The sequence below is a fragment of the Lycorma delicatula genome, chromosome 11, assembly GCF_047948215.1.
Source record: "Lycorma delicatula isolate Av1 chromosome 11, ASM4794821v1, whole genome shotgun sequence".
Lineage (NCBI taxonomy): Eukaryota > Metazoa > Arthropoda > Insecta > Hemiptera > Fulgoridae > Lycorma > Lycorma delicatula.
The window spans coordinates 55,290,997-55,306,564 of record NC_134465.1 but is presented as its reverse complement, the minus strand read 5'-3'; the positions used below and the strand labels follow the sequence as shown (position 1 = coordinate 55,306,564).

Below are 15,568 nucleotides of genomic sequence, written 5' to 3'. Positions count from 1 at the left end.
CAAAAGGATCCATCCATTAAAATTATTGAATGGTTAAATTCATGATTACTGTTTTTATTCTTACTCCAGTCGGTTCATTAGGATATTTCTTTAAAATCTGGCATTTCAAGAAATTTGATTATTCATTAAATTGTGTTTGTGATTTATATAATTTTATTAAAAAAATTAAAATCCTTATATACAAAGTGTGATCAGAAAATAAACAATTATTTAATTCTGCAAGCTATATTTTTTAGACCAAGTTCATCTTTTTCCCACCTGATAGCAACACCTTTTTTAATATATATCAATATTTTCAGCTGTATTAGACATATAGATAAAATTTTTTAACTAAGTAATTTTATTACAAGTGGTGATTTATTTTGTTTGAAAATTATGGAACAAAGGATTTGCATTAAATAAAGTAGAGAAGAAGAAGAGGTTTTTGACAAAGATGGCATATCAACACCAAGGGTTTATGAGTATTGCAAACTTTCAAGCAGGATGTGAAGATGTTGAAGATATAGGGCTGGACATCCTAACATCAATTGTCTATGAAAATATTGACAAAATATTAATAGAGAAGTTGCTGAAGGGGCGGGAATCTCGTAAATGAGAATCTCTGTGGTGGCATGTGTGAAACAATTTTTACTGAAAATTTTGGTATAAAACAAGTTTAAGCAAAGATTTTTCGAAATGTTGATTTTATAATAAAAACAACATCACAGAACAGTTCTTAGTTGATATTACTGATAATTTGAATTACTCAAGCATGTCATAACAGGTGACAAAACTTGGCTGACTGTACGGTTATGCTATTGAAACGAATTTCCTATCATCCCTAATGGAAGCTTTCTGAAGAATAAAGACTGAAAAAAACATGCAGAGTTCAACTGACTGTTAAGGTTCACCTCCCGGTTGTTTTTTTAGATTACAGTTATCCATTATGAATTCTTAACAAAAATTCAACAAGGTAGAACTGTACTAGATTGTACAGTCACCAAACAGTATTAATTAATAGTTTTATGCCATTTATGTAAGGCACTCTTAAAAAAATTACTTACAAATGTGGGCAAACAAGACTTGGATTTTGCACCATGATAATGCTTCAGCTCATACTTTGCTATTAATTTGTGATTATATAGAAAAAAATAAAATTTTACTGATGCCGCAGTTTCTGTGTTCTCCAGAAAGCTACTTGTAACTTTTTCTTCTTCTACCGAATAAAAATCATTAAAAGTGGAATGATTTGCGACAATATCTGAAATAAATAAAACATCTTTAAATGAATGTACGGCTGTTCTAAAATATGCTTTTGTACATGTTTTGAGGATTGAAAGAAGCGCTGGCATAATTGTGTCACATCTTCAGCAGACAATATTTTGAAGAAACAATATCAGTGTAGAAGCATAAATAAATTCTTTTTGATAGAAATTAAAATCCTGTTATTCTTGTATCACTTTTTGTTAATAAATTTTAAAAAACTTACAGTGATATGTCTGAACTATTTAGTCTTTACTAAGCTGTGTTATACAGCATAAAATGTAATCCTTTCTGCAATGTAAAGTGTGAAATTATTACTACCTTTTAAGATGTTACTTTTTTTAATTAATTATTTTGCTTTTCTGTCTGTGTTTGAAAACTATATCCATCCTGTTGTTAAAACTTCGCATGTTTGAGAAATAATAGAATTATCTTATTTGAATAAGTTGGTATGGTAAAAAATTAGAATAAAATCATTAAAATTTTTAGATATAGGAATTGATTACTTCCTAAATGTCACGATTAAAAGTTTGAAGTAGTAAAAAATTATAAGCCTAAATAAAGATTACTTATATATGAATCAAGTACTGAGTATTTAGGCTCTTAAATGTTGATATTAAATATTTATGCAGTTAGAATAAAATGGAGGAATGCATCAGGCAAGTGATTGATAGTAAAAACAAAATTCATATTAATCCACTCAAATGGGAAATATGCTGTTTAAATCAGCACTAATGCGTGAGTTGATAGTGCTAAAGCTTGTAGCAGAAATGTATTCTCAATAATAATCAAGTAATCTCTCACAATTTTTTCTCGGTGGTAGGAGAAAAGACGAAAAAGACTATCATGCTTTTTATAATACATCAAGGTGTATTTATTCATGACAGTTATTTTAAATTGCAATCGTTTTTAAAGTGCCAGGAAACTTTGCTGTAGATTTTCCTTGATTTAAAAATACCTAGTATGTCAGTTTCAAATAAAGTCAATAAGAATACTATTTCATCATATTATAATGCCATCCAGGAATGTCTGCAAAACCATGAAGAAATAAAAATGACACTCGTATTGTATTCACATAGTGCAGGAATTGATTCAATTATTGCACATTGTTTAAGCATTTTGTTCACAGCACTATTCAGTTATGGATAACATTTTCTTTAATGATTAAGTATGATTTTTCATCTATGTAGCTATGTAAACAGATAGAACAATCTATATTTGTGTGCAGATATGCCTCACATTTTTCACAAAACTACATTGCATTAAAAAAAAAGAGTTTGGTGCATAATTTTTAGGAAGAGAATAGTGGCTCCAATATTTTTTACATAAAACAGTAACGTCTGAACACTACGAGCAGATTCTAACTGACTTCATAGCGCTACTAGAAAAATATGAATGTGATTGCTGGTTGCTGTAAGATTACAATAGCCTACATAGCAAAAAAACACTATTGTACTTCATGAGATTTTGGGAGAAAGTTATTTGCTTTGTTTATCGTGCCAGATTTATCTTCCATGGATTTTTTCTTTGGGAGTTATTTAAAAGTAAGAGTGTTGAGAAATAATCCTTGCCCAATTGATAAACTCAAATTCTTGCACATTAAAGTCGAAATATCCAATATCAATGCTGCAACCATTAAAAAAGTTGATGGCAACATGAAGAAACATGTTGATGTCTGTATCGTTGCAAATTGAGGACATCTCAAACTCTTGTTATTGTAACAAAATTAGTCTTAAGTTAGGAAATTGTTTAATATGTCTTTCTTTCTTAAAATTTAATTTTTTTCATTTATTTATTTTCATGTGTTGTATTCCGTATAAATTTGTAACTTTTTGGTCATCCTGAATATAATTATCTCATTGAAATAAGGTAACTATTGCCTGGATCCAAGCTTTGAATGGTTGCAGTATGAAGAAGATAGGAAAGGTAAATAAGTGTGTGATGTACTAAGTACTAATAATTATGAGTACTGATAATAATAATATTATAAAAATTAGTCAACTTTTGATTAGTAACATATATTGCATTATATTATCGTCCTTTAGTATAAATAGTGGTAACTAAGACTGCAGAGATATCTCTAGTACAACATGAAATAAAAACACACTTGAATCATTGCTGTAATGCCCCACATCCCTTCCAACTGTCTTAAAATTTGTAATGGGTTATGTGACTCAGAGAGTCTCATAATACTCAAACCAAATGTCTTGTCTCCAAAGCTATTTGTGTCTTTAATTATTGAATGACATTTTCGACAGTAAAATTTCTCGACTGTAACCTTCTCGACCCTTGTAAAGTTTTTCGACTGATAACTGTTCAAATGAACAGTAATTTTTTTAAATCTATTTACAGGTTTTTGGTTATTTATTTTAATTTTATACTTTTTATGTTATTATTATTTATTTTAAAATCTAAAAAATGGATGTAACATGTAGCCTTTTACATTACAGTCTGCTTTAGCAAGAGTATTTTTGTATGAAGCAACTGCCCGATTAATGGCTGGAGCTGCTCCAGGAAGAACAAGACAACTTCTTGACAGAAGTTTACGTCATCGCTCTCAGCGTACTTCTATAATATGTGGGAAAGGTAATTTAATCTTTAATATTGCATCTTCTTTTTCATTTGTATCTGGTAAATTGTACACCTCCAGTTCATATTTTTTTAAAATCCCTGATTGTAATTATTTTTTATTTTATTGTTTATTTTGGTATATATATATATATATATATGTTGTATTTATAAATTGTAGTTATTTCTTCTTTTTTTTTAATCATGAAATATAAAAATGTTAAAAAAATTTAATCATTAAAATAAATTAACTCTCAACTATAAGTATGTTCTTTGATTTGTTGGTTTTGTACATCTCTATATTACTGTTATTTTATTTTTTGGTTTACCATACTGGTGTAGAATGAAATAATAATGTATGTTTAGTATGCATTGTTTATTGTTCACTGTTGAACTAATTCACAAACTTCAAGAGAACTCGCCATGAATTTTGAGGTTATAAACAAAACAATTGTAATCAAACAGTTGATTGCAAGCCATCACAGGATTATTAACTTAATGATATGAATCTTGTAACGCTTATACCTGCTGTTTTGTCTCCAAAGCTATTTGTGTCTTTAATAACTGAATGACTCTTGTGTTCTGCATTGTGTATTAATACTTTTGTGACTTCTTACATGCACACACACACACACAACATACAAACAAATATAAACAAACATATGTGTGTGTGTATATATATATATATATATATATATATATAAATAACTGCATATTTGTTTCACAAGAATAAGGTACTGTCAATCTGTGTGACAGTTTTTCAAGTATTAAACAAATAATGTGATTTAACATTTTGATATGCATTGAAAAAATACCTTTCGGCATGCTGGAATGCAGAGATAGATTTCACTGGTGCTAAGTAGTGTATAAAAAAGATCTCCACCTTAAAATTAAGAAAAACTTCAAATGTACTCAATGAAGAAAAGTTTCACATGTTTAGCATACGACAAGTCCCATCTTCTTACAATTCCAGCAACATTTTGGTCATCCCTTGTCGTAAGGGTTGGTCATGTCAAAAGTTGTTTCAGACAAAAGTTTTAGGTAATGGTTAGAGGAGTAACAACCACTTTAAACCGATTCGATATTGTGCCTGTTATGAGAGGTATGATTTTTTTTGTCTTCGAAATCTCACTTTTCCATCCCCTGGACCAATGGTTGGTGATATCTAAAAACTTTACTTAGATAAGTTTTAGCCCTTATCCAAAGGATGGTAGGAAACGAATCAATATTTTACTTAATAATAAAATTATAGTAACGTATTGTTTTTTTTTTTTAAAGCCCCTCTAGTTCCACCCCATTGTCCGATTTTGCTCATTAACGAACTCTACCAAGATTTTGGGTCGTTATATTTTATGTTTCAATTTGAAAGTGATTGGTGCAAAATTATGACAGTTATCGTGTCCACAAGAAAGTGAAATATATAGATATATAAACCTTTGAACTGATTGTGGTTTTTGGATTTGGGGGATGTGAAATGCAAAGATATGTCGAAATTTTCCAGTAGTCGAATCGTGGTACCCATTGCAATAGGTAGATTTCATAATAAAGCTACCTGATTCGTTGGATAATCCTAAAAAAAAAAAATAATAAAGATAGTAAAAATATTAGCATTTTCTTGAAATAATATTAATGAAAATTTTTTTTTTTATAATTTCTACAATTTGTAAAAATATATTGACCGAATAAGATAAAAATTTGAGTTTCTTCTTTTCTTTTTACCAATGTAGTACAATTTTATTTTAATTCACCAATTTAAACACATAGATCATATTAATTGAAGTCCCAGCATATAAGTTTACTTGTCGTTTTTAATTGATTATATTGTAAATTTTTAAATCTTTAATTGTATGTTGCAGTCTATTGAATTTTTTTTTATTATAAAATGAATTATTGAATTTTTTTCATTAGATGGAAAGGTATGGAATACCTTTATGGTATTAGTGTGTCATCTTACTGATGTGGGAATGATGCTCAGGAAGAAGCAGTATTAAGTGAAGGTGAAGTTGAAAACTTTTGTTTTCTTTGAGTAAATCAGTTTTTTTCTATATTTCATTAATTACTGTATGTACTACGTTTTTAGAAATTTATCTTTTTTAAAATGTATTCTTCTTTACATTTTTAAAAAATTTTAGTTTAATCATAACCAAGGTCAGGATCATCTTACTTGTAATCTGGTCAGTATGTTATTTGTATTTAATTTACTAAAATTTTCTACCTTATATTTTAACTTTTTTTTTTTTATAGATAAATCGCAGCAAGATTGTGGAGGTGATCGTGAACACGCAACAGCTTTATATCTAGCATGTAGACATCTGCCGACACCTTTATTATGTTTTCCTGGTGAACGTGCTGGTATGTTGGCTGAAGCGGCTAAAACTCTAGAACGTATTGGTGATAGAAAAAGATTAATGGAATGCTATCGTCTTATGAAGTCTCTTGGAACCGGTTCGGTTACGGATTGATATGAAAAATAGCAACAGAATACTTAAAGTATTTGAGGTTGTTATTGTATCTGATAGGATTACAATTATCCCGACGTCAAAGAAATCCGGTGAATATAATAGTTTTGATCATGTTAAGCTTTGGCTGTAGTGGAAAAATGGTTCTTCTGTTTCATCGTAGCATCTTGGAGCAGTTTTTTTCTTCTACACTAATTGCTGTTCATGAGTTACAATTTAATTGTAAAACTTAATGTAAATATATAAAACCAAAGTATTTTTAGATAGTTTTCTTTTTTTTATTTTGTTATAAATTCATTTTTATTTTGTTATAAATTTATTATATAGTATTTAGACTTAAAGTTTTGACCTGTGCCCTTCATTTAAAAAAAAACTATATATATAAAATATGAAGTTGTTGTATAGCAAAATAATGGAATTGGCTCCATTAGAGAATAATCTACAATTTTTTTTTATTATTGTTTTCAACTTATGTTAATTTTGAATTTGTTTAGCTTAGTCTGTGATAAACTGAGGGTAATATGAACAGATTTTTATAAAATTTCTGTGTTGCTCTGTTACACGCTTCATATAAATTTTTTGCCCTCCATTCTCTTAACACGTTCGCTGCTTCTCGCAATCACTAGTGTGAACTCCCGTGCTGATTTTTTTTTTTTAGTAAAGCTACTCTACTGTTATGGACTAAATACTACCTGACATTTTTAAAATGATTTTCGGTATAGTAATGCGTATTATCGAGATTATATAACTCACGCGGGAGCCGCGTGACCAGCCCGGCCCTTGAAATCAATGTATGTTTGCTAATGGTATGCTAGTCACACGACTCCCGCGTGAGTGTAAAAACAACTGGTTATACGTAATTATTTCCAGAATTCTATTCGAATCTTTCTTTTGATAAATTAGTGGTTCTTGGTGAATTAAAAAAATAAGTTGAAAGTTAAAATATTTTATTATAATTTGCGTATATTTTTTTTATAATTTGTATTTACATAAAATTAATTTCAAACATCTTACAACTAAAATTCATTTATAATGCTCTAAAAGATAATTACATTTGTACATACATAAAAAAAAAATCGTAAACTACTTATACTTATGGTATAACCTAAAACATGGGTCCAAACAAAGACCAGGAAAAACAGGGCATGACGGGCAACCGAAAACTGTCTCTTTTCTTATTTTCAACGTTGCACTGCACTCCTTGCAATGTTTTCTCATCATCTCATTCTTCGCATTTTTAGGGAGGTTTTGTGGGAGGTGTATATGGTCTTTTGGTAATGCCGCCGGCGGCTTATTTGTTGGATTCGGGAGCAATTTTGTAACAACCTCGAGGTGAAAATCATGTAAGTCATATTTTTTTTCTTCGCTGTACATGTTGTATAAGAAGTACGCGTTATTCAACATTAAATGAAAAATATGTATACCGAGTTTTTTATACCACCTCAACGTTTTATGAGTTAGTGGGTAATACGACAACATTTGGTCTTGCCGATCCACACCTTTCATATTCTTATTGTATTCAACAATTAACTTCGGCTTATTCTTTTCTTGACCACGTTTGTTTGTTGTTGTTACCAAATTCCCACCAAATTCGCTTGAAATGGAAAGAACTTCCCTTTTATCTTTCCATTTGCAGCAGCACACTCCTTCTTTCGTATACATACAAAAAGATTCTCCCTTGGCGATTTTTTTTGAAAGAACTTCTTTGGGATTACCTCTTCTTTTTGACTGTAATGTTCCCGTAGTGTACATTTTATTAGCAAGAAGCTCTTCGGTAAGGGGCACGGAATTATAGAAATTGTCCATATAGAGAGCGTGTCCTTCCTCTTCTAAATCCTCCATCAACTTCCTCACAACTTTCGCGGCATGTCCCACTCCACTTACATCTAGATCCCGGGTGCCTCCATAAATATGGATTTTATGGACCAGTCCATTTGGTTGCGATAAAACATACAGTTTGAAACCAAATTTATGGCGTTTCCCCTGAACATACTGTCGCCAAAGGAGCTTCCCCCTCCACAATACCATGCTCTCGTCAATTGAGAGCTCCCTTGATGGAATGCATAGTTCTTTCATTTTGTTATTGAAATAATCCATCAAGGGTCTAATTTTGAAGATGGGATCGCTCCCAGTCCTTTCACTTTGAAAATGGAGGCAGCGCAAAATTACTAAAAATCTGTCCCGGCCCATAAATTGGGAAAACGGTAGATTGAATAGATAATGCCTCTTCCAACAATCGTTCATCCTATTCACCCGAATCAATCCCATGAGCATTAGTTCACCGACGAATGTTCTTATTTCGTCAGTTGTAACGTTTTTCCAATTGGAAATTCTTGCTCGAGCCGCATCAATATCGAATAAAACAATTATTGCGTAATTGTTTATCTCTTTAGCCAGATAAGAACAAAAATCCTCATTGAAAAACAGGTTGAAATAACCGAACGGGGATTGAACGTTGGGCTTTCCCCTCATACCTGGTCTACCTGTAAAATTTATTTTCGTCACATCTGGGGGATTAGGAAGCCACTTGTCCGTTGTGTTGCTAGGGCCAGGTAAAGAAATAGGCTGTTGAACCGCAATATCGGAGTCAGAAGCTTCACCTTCCTCGACAACGTCGGGAATTTCCTCGCAGATTGATGCAGGTGATTGTGGTTGTTCTGGAGCAACTAGCTCTTCTTCTGGATCAGAAAAATCTGATTCCTCCAGATCGTCGATTAATTCCAAATCATCATCAGAATCCTCCAAATCCTCGATAATTTTCTGAATTTCTTCTTCTGTGTACACCCTTTTCGGTTCAGCCGATCGGCGTTTTTTTGGTTCAGGACCCCTAGAAGTTGATGGTTCATTATCAGCCATGTCTGAAAGGAAAGTAAAAGTAAAAAAAAATAAGCAAAAATCTGGCTGTGCAATTTATTATGTGCTAAAATTAAAAATCTTGACGTGTGAAAGGATGCTATTTTTTTTTTGCCACATACTGTATTTATTATGATAAAAACTTGTTATGAGAAGAAATTACCTTTATGTTGTTGAAGAAAGAAGAGCTGGAGCAGAAAACACAAAGCCAACTTTGATCACAAAAAAATGCAAAAAAATTAACACAAACTCGCTACGACTTTCACAGTGCAAAGGTAGGACACTAACTAAGTGCGTCGTAAGGTTGGTATGTTATACCTGCAGCCGGCAAGGGAGGGGAGACCAAGGAATGGAATAGTCCCTCTCACACGGGAGCCGTGTGGCCCGGCTGCAGGGGACAACCACACTCACGCGGGAGCCGCGTGATACGCAGTGGACGTGTTAAGGGGATTTTTTTTGTATGTAAAAAAAAAATTCTGACTGTATCCAACTTATTATTTTAAGAAAATTTTTTCTATATTTTACGTTAACATATACTAATAAATCATTAATCAAATTTGCTTAGATTTTATTCAGTAGAATCTTTTATTAATTTTTTTCAATTACTCTTATTTATTATATTAAGTTCATTCAGTTGCATATACTAGTATAACTTAGTATGCTGGATTAAGCACATTTTGTACAAAATTTCTTTCATCACTAGATATATCCAGGGGTGGTGTACTGTTAAGGAAGGGCCAAATTTACCGGTTAACTGTTTTTAAACAAAGATCCAGTTATTTATCAGTGTCACTGTTTTTTTGTAAGTTCCTTGTATGACATGATTACAAGCCATGCAAGCTGTCAAATTTTGTTGAAACTGCACTGCCCGTTCTATTTTTTTATTATTTGTTAGAAAATGATTTCCCGGTTTATTAGACAGTAACAGTCTTTCAGGATTGCATTCGCTGTCATTGGACCTCCTTCTTCTTCGTCACTACTTTACATGGAACTAATGTGGTACTCTAAGGTAATGTCGAGAACTTCCTCATTATTAAGAGGTTTGTCAGCACTCAATTCAGCATCATTTTGAAGCTCTTTAAAACTTAGACCAATTGCATAAGCCACAGTTATATTTGAATGCAGTGTGGTTGTACTTGGGTTAACATTGTTAGTTTTAACACTTTCTGAACAAACTGTTCTTCAGCATGATTCAGAGTTATGGCTTTAATTCCAAAAAGACCATACCAACAAATTTCATGCCATAATTAGGAGTTCTTAAAAGTTTAAAAGAGTAAAAATATCAGTCCATAATTGACATTTTTCCCATGCATCCGTTATTGTTGGAAGAGTTTTGTCTTTATATCAAGTTTATCCAGGATATATTGGAACATTCATTTTTGATGTAACAGGAATTGAATTAGGGATGTTGTATTATGTGGTAGGAAAACTAATACATTTGGTTGTTCCAATACAGGAGATCGAGGTGCATTATCTACAAGTAAAAGAATCTTAAATTGAAGACCTTTGTCCTGTATGTACTTAAGTAATAAAAAATTTATTGAACCAGTCTGTAATTTACTGATATTGAGAGATAATTCGTAAAAATTCTTAAAATACAATTTATTATTGTTAAATAATTTATAATGTACAAAATAACAATTAAGATAAATTAAAATCAATTATTAAATTATAAATAGCAAAATACAATTCTGATGCTAATAGAGACTAATACTGAATTATCGTTGGGTAGAAAGATAATTCAAAAGTCAATTCTTTTAACGCAAGAATTACTCACTTTTAATGTGTATAAAGAGTATCTACTTTACCATTTATAAATAATGTTACTTTCATTCCTGTTTACAAAGAACTCACCAAACAGCTTCTCATTTCTAACAATTATCCAAAATGTAATACTCAGGATGCACTCTTCACTTGTTTGTTGCCGCACACTCACTTTTGTTTGGTCAAGTGTAATAATTCCCATTGTTCACAACTTCAGTGCTTTTTTATAAATCCTTTTCTAGAAATGATTTATTTGTCATTTCTTTATCTTCTAAGTTTTTCCACCCATTACCCTGTAATATATTCATAGTCTGTAAAACAATTTAATTACAAATATTCCAATTTACTCTGTTATTGACTTATAGTTAATTTGTTTTAAAATAAGAAATATTTATTCGACATACATTTATATAGAATTTTATTTTCATTCCTGAACAAAGCATGAAGTGTTTTATCACAAGTTTTACAGAAGTGCATTTCTCTTACTTAGATCTAATAAAAGGCTTTCATTTTGGGAAGTGGTAACATATTTTCATGATAATCATATTGAACATTTTTCTAATCGATTTCCCTTTGTTGAATTTGTGTTTAGTACAAATATTAGTACTGTTGTTATTAATGTTGTAAGCTGATCAATTAAAAAAAATATGCGAGAATTCAATCACTATCTGGATTTATTAACTTATACTAAAATCAATATAAGGACAATCTAAGAAGTTCCTATCGTATTTTCAAAATTCTCCAAATGCAATCCAGTTCTTAACAGTTTTGTTAATAGAAAAATTACTTCCTACTTCACTTTTTGTATTATTCCCGCTGTCACTTCATTTTAAACATGGGATGCTTTTAACCCAGATTCACAAGATTAACAGGCAAATTATTATTTGAAATAATTTTTAAAATATATTAAATAGTTTTAATACAACTGTCAATGGAATAACTTTATAATTTTCAAAATTTTACCATTTTCTGTTCTAATGTTATTAAATGTGGGAACTATACTTTCCGGAGCCCACTGGAGTTCCCAGGCAATAATAAAATAATATTTTAAAATAGGTGGGAAGTATACTTCCCAGAGGCTGCTAAAGGGTTAATAATTATGTACATACATTAATATAAATTTTGATCATTGTACACAACAGAATAATTATAATAGAAGTAGTTAATTTTATTCTCAAAAGATTGCAGGACCTTATTACTGATAAAAATTAGTTATTGTGCAATCCAGTGATGTTTTAAAATTTGTGTTGACTTCAACTTGACATATAAGTTAAAGGTAAATACTTTGCCGGTCAACCTGAGGTTGCCATATTAGTGGTGCAGGATATTGTATTATTTTATTATAAATATATTGTAAATAAATAAAAAAATTTAACTTTAATTAACGAAAAATTAATCATACTGAAAGATTAGTTTAGCCATATTTGTGTAAATATTATTTTTGTATGTAGTTTAAAATTTTTATTCATATTGATGTTAAAAATAAAATCATTTGAACATTACTTTTAATCCACTTGTACATATACGAGGTCTGTTCATAACTTATAACTGAACATTTTTAATTACATGTTTTTAATTTTTGTAATGTGTGTTTTCCAGGAACAACAATACAAAGTAAAATTTTGCGTGAAACTGGGGAAAACTTTCACAGAAAAGTTTCAACTTTTGAAACAAGCTTATGGAGCAAGAAACCTTCCTGGCTTCTTGCAGTTTTCTTTTTTGTTTCCAAAATTAAAGTCTGTGATGAAAGAACACCGTTTTGGGATTATTGATGACATTAAAGCAAATTAGTCACAAACCTTAAAGGCCATTTCAAATTAAGTTTTTCAGGACTGCTTCGCAAAGTGAAAACACCGCTGGGAAAAATGTGTGAATTGGGGATGGGAGTACTTTGATGGGGACAAGGACCAATTATCTGTAAAATTATTAATAAAGAAAAAAAATAAAGTTTGGTTATTTTCTGAACAGACCTTGTATATTATATTAATGTATAAAAATTATATAATTTATGTATAATAATTTTTCATTATTTATTTTAATTAATATGTGAAATACATTAAAATTTTACGTGTTAAAAATTTTTACATATATTTTATAAAACTGTCTTAAAAATTATAAATTTTCATTTAAAAATGAAGTTTTTTAAGTTATCGTGCATATATACAACATTTTAATAAGTAAATAGTTACCAAAAAAGATTACTTTCAAAGATATTTTTTGATAAGACATAAAATTATCTTATATACATTTTTTATAACATTCATTTTAAAATATTTTATCATAGGTTTTCTTTTTCAAAGAAAAAAATTTATTAAGAATTTATCATTGTTTTGTTTAATAAAATATCTTACATGTATATTATTTTATTTGTATGAAAAATATGTTAAATTATACTTAAAGTTTTTTATATTAAACCTTTTTTTAAAATATTTATTTATTTATTTTATAATTGGTAGTAATACTGCTTTTTCTTGCTGGCTGTATCTCTTATTATTATAATTTACTGTTTTTTTTTAATCTAATTTTGAAGAGATTATGTTGCTCCTAATTAATATTTTTTTGAAATGTGTTCTGTGAATCAGATTCCATCAGCTGTAAAGTTCAGCAATAAGATTGGTGTTAGCTAAAAACTGAGAGCTGTTAAAATCATAAAAATTGGAAATGGAGAGAATGTGAAAATGGTGAGAAAAACAGTGGTATACTGTGTTTAGAAATAGACCCATTTCAATATGCAATTTCCCATTTCTTTAACTTGTAATAGTACTTTCAATTTGTCATCAAAATAGGCTGTATTTGAAAATCCTTTCCTACCGATTGATCTTTTGTCCATGCGATAGGGGCGATGAGGGAAGCTTAACTTCAGATTTTTAACATTCCCCCTCCCATTGATTTTTGTAAAACTCAAGTTTTTGAAATGGGGTTTTCTCTGAATTTATGCATTTTAAAGAAAAGTTTTTCAAACAAAAAATGTAGAGGACATTCTCCTGTACAATTAATGTCTTTGAAGTTATGCCGTATAATTTGAAATTGAAATATTAGGCGCTGAAGTTGTAAAAAACGTGTTTTTCACCGGAAAAAATTGTTTTTTATCTGTATTGCATTTGGAAAAGTTGTTAATCTCAAAAAAAAAAAAAAAACTTTTATTCAAAAAATTTTCTTGTACAACTTAGCATTCCATAGTTATAGCGGTATAATGGCAACGCAGTGGCCCTATTGTTACTGTAGCCGGGGTGATTGGCATTGTTCAGCGACTAGACCGGTTTCAAACACGTACCCAATCACAACATTTTCATACTTTCACTAGCTACAGCTCCAAAACGGTAAGTCATACAAGAAAATTGTATAACTTTATTATAGAAGTTATTGACATAACTTCAAAGATATTAATTGTAGAGGAGAATGTTCTCTACATTTTCTATTTGAAAAACTAATCTCTAAAATGCATAAATTCAGAGAAAAATGCATTTCATAAACTTTTTCAGTTTTTTCAAAAATCTATGGGAGAGGGATGTTAAAAATCTGGAGTTAAGCTTCCCTCTCACTCATCACCCCTACATATGGAAAAAACATCAGTCGGTAGGTAAGGATTTTCAAATTGACTACTATAATGTATGTGCATGTTGAAGAGAAGAATGGCTATGGTGAAGTGAATGATGGGCGGCGGCTTTCTTAACTGTTTCCTCAGCTCTTAATGATTATAATAGTGCTTGGTTTTTGTACCATTTAACAATGGTGGTCATGATAACCATTACGGAGTATTAAAACATTGAATTTATAATTCTTTTATTTATTTAAAAATTTAAATGTAGAAGTTGAAGAATCTTGTCAATTTCGTTGCTCTTGGCCCAGAAGTCCACAAGCTCTTGCACATTCCCTCAAAAGAAGGTTTTCAGTTGATGCTGAACCTTTTATGCACCACTTCTTGCACTGTCCATAGAAAATCGATCACCTTGTAAAGCATATTTCAGCAGTCTGAAGAGATGATATTCAAAAGGAGTGAGAGCTTAGCTGTAAGCAGGGTGTTGCAGCATTTTAAAACCCAAACTGGTAATGGCCTCTACAGTCTGGCCAGCTTTTTGTGGGCACGCAACAACACTTTGACAATAATCCTCGTCTACGAAAATAAAAGACTACAAACAACCAGGTTATTGTGGTTTAAATTGTAAAATTGTTTATCAAAATCTTTGTAGATTTTGATAAAGATTGCTAATATTTATGTACTAATCTCTTCCTCGGCATTTGGTATGAACTGCTAGTTTCAGATCGTTAGTCAGGAAATCATTGTATCTTACACTGTTGATTTGTATGCTACATTTTTTTATACACTTAATTTTTTTTTAGCATTTTGTTATTGAACAGTTATTTAAGAGTTACCAAGATCATTTTTGAATCTAGCAATGAAAAATATTAAATGGCTACCATTTTTTACTAACTTGTACAAAGTAAAGTATTATGATGGTGAAAAATTTTAGTTTTCAGATTTCAACGGAAATATTCATTTTGACCATCCCTAAATCTATTTTGACTAGTTTCGGTGTGATGTCTGTATGTATGTATGTATCTCGCATAACTCAAAAACGATTAGCTGTAGGATGTTGAAATTTTGGATTTAGCACTGAAAATCAAAACAATTTAGATTTTGGACTTTTTCTTAACTGCAGTAATAAGCCCTCATTGACAGC

General features: G+C 30.3%; 1 protein-coding gene across 4 annotated transcripts in view; it reads left to right on the top strand.

The window, feature by feature from the left end:
- SREBP (Sterol regulatory element binding protein) overlaps positions 1-13,189 on the top strand; it is a 58,016-nt gene extending 44,827 nt beyond the window's left edge. Inside the window, exons 14-16 of one of the 4 annotated variants that reach the window (XR_012758240.1) lie at positions 3,693-3,828; positions 6,055-6,503; positions 12,486-12,624. Coding sequence is in view for 2 of the 4 variants with exons in the window: in XM_075378588.1 (XP_075234703.1) it covers positions 3,693-3,828; positions 6,055-6,162; positions 12,486-12,658 (417 nt within the window). In the remaining 2 variants the exon portion in view is untranslated. Of the gene's footprint in view, positions 1-3,692; positions 3,829-6,054; positions 6,504-12,485 lie in introns of all 4 variants that reach the window. The other 3 variants (XR_012758241.1, XM_075378588.1, XM_075378589.1) reach the window with 3 other exon arrangements.
- Positions 13,190-15,568: the final 2,379 nt, after the last annotated feature.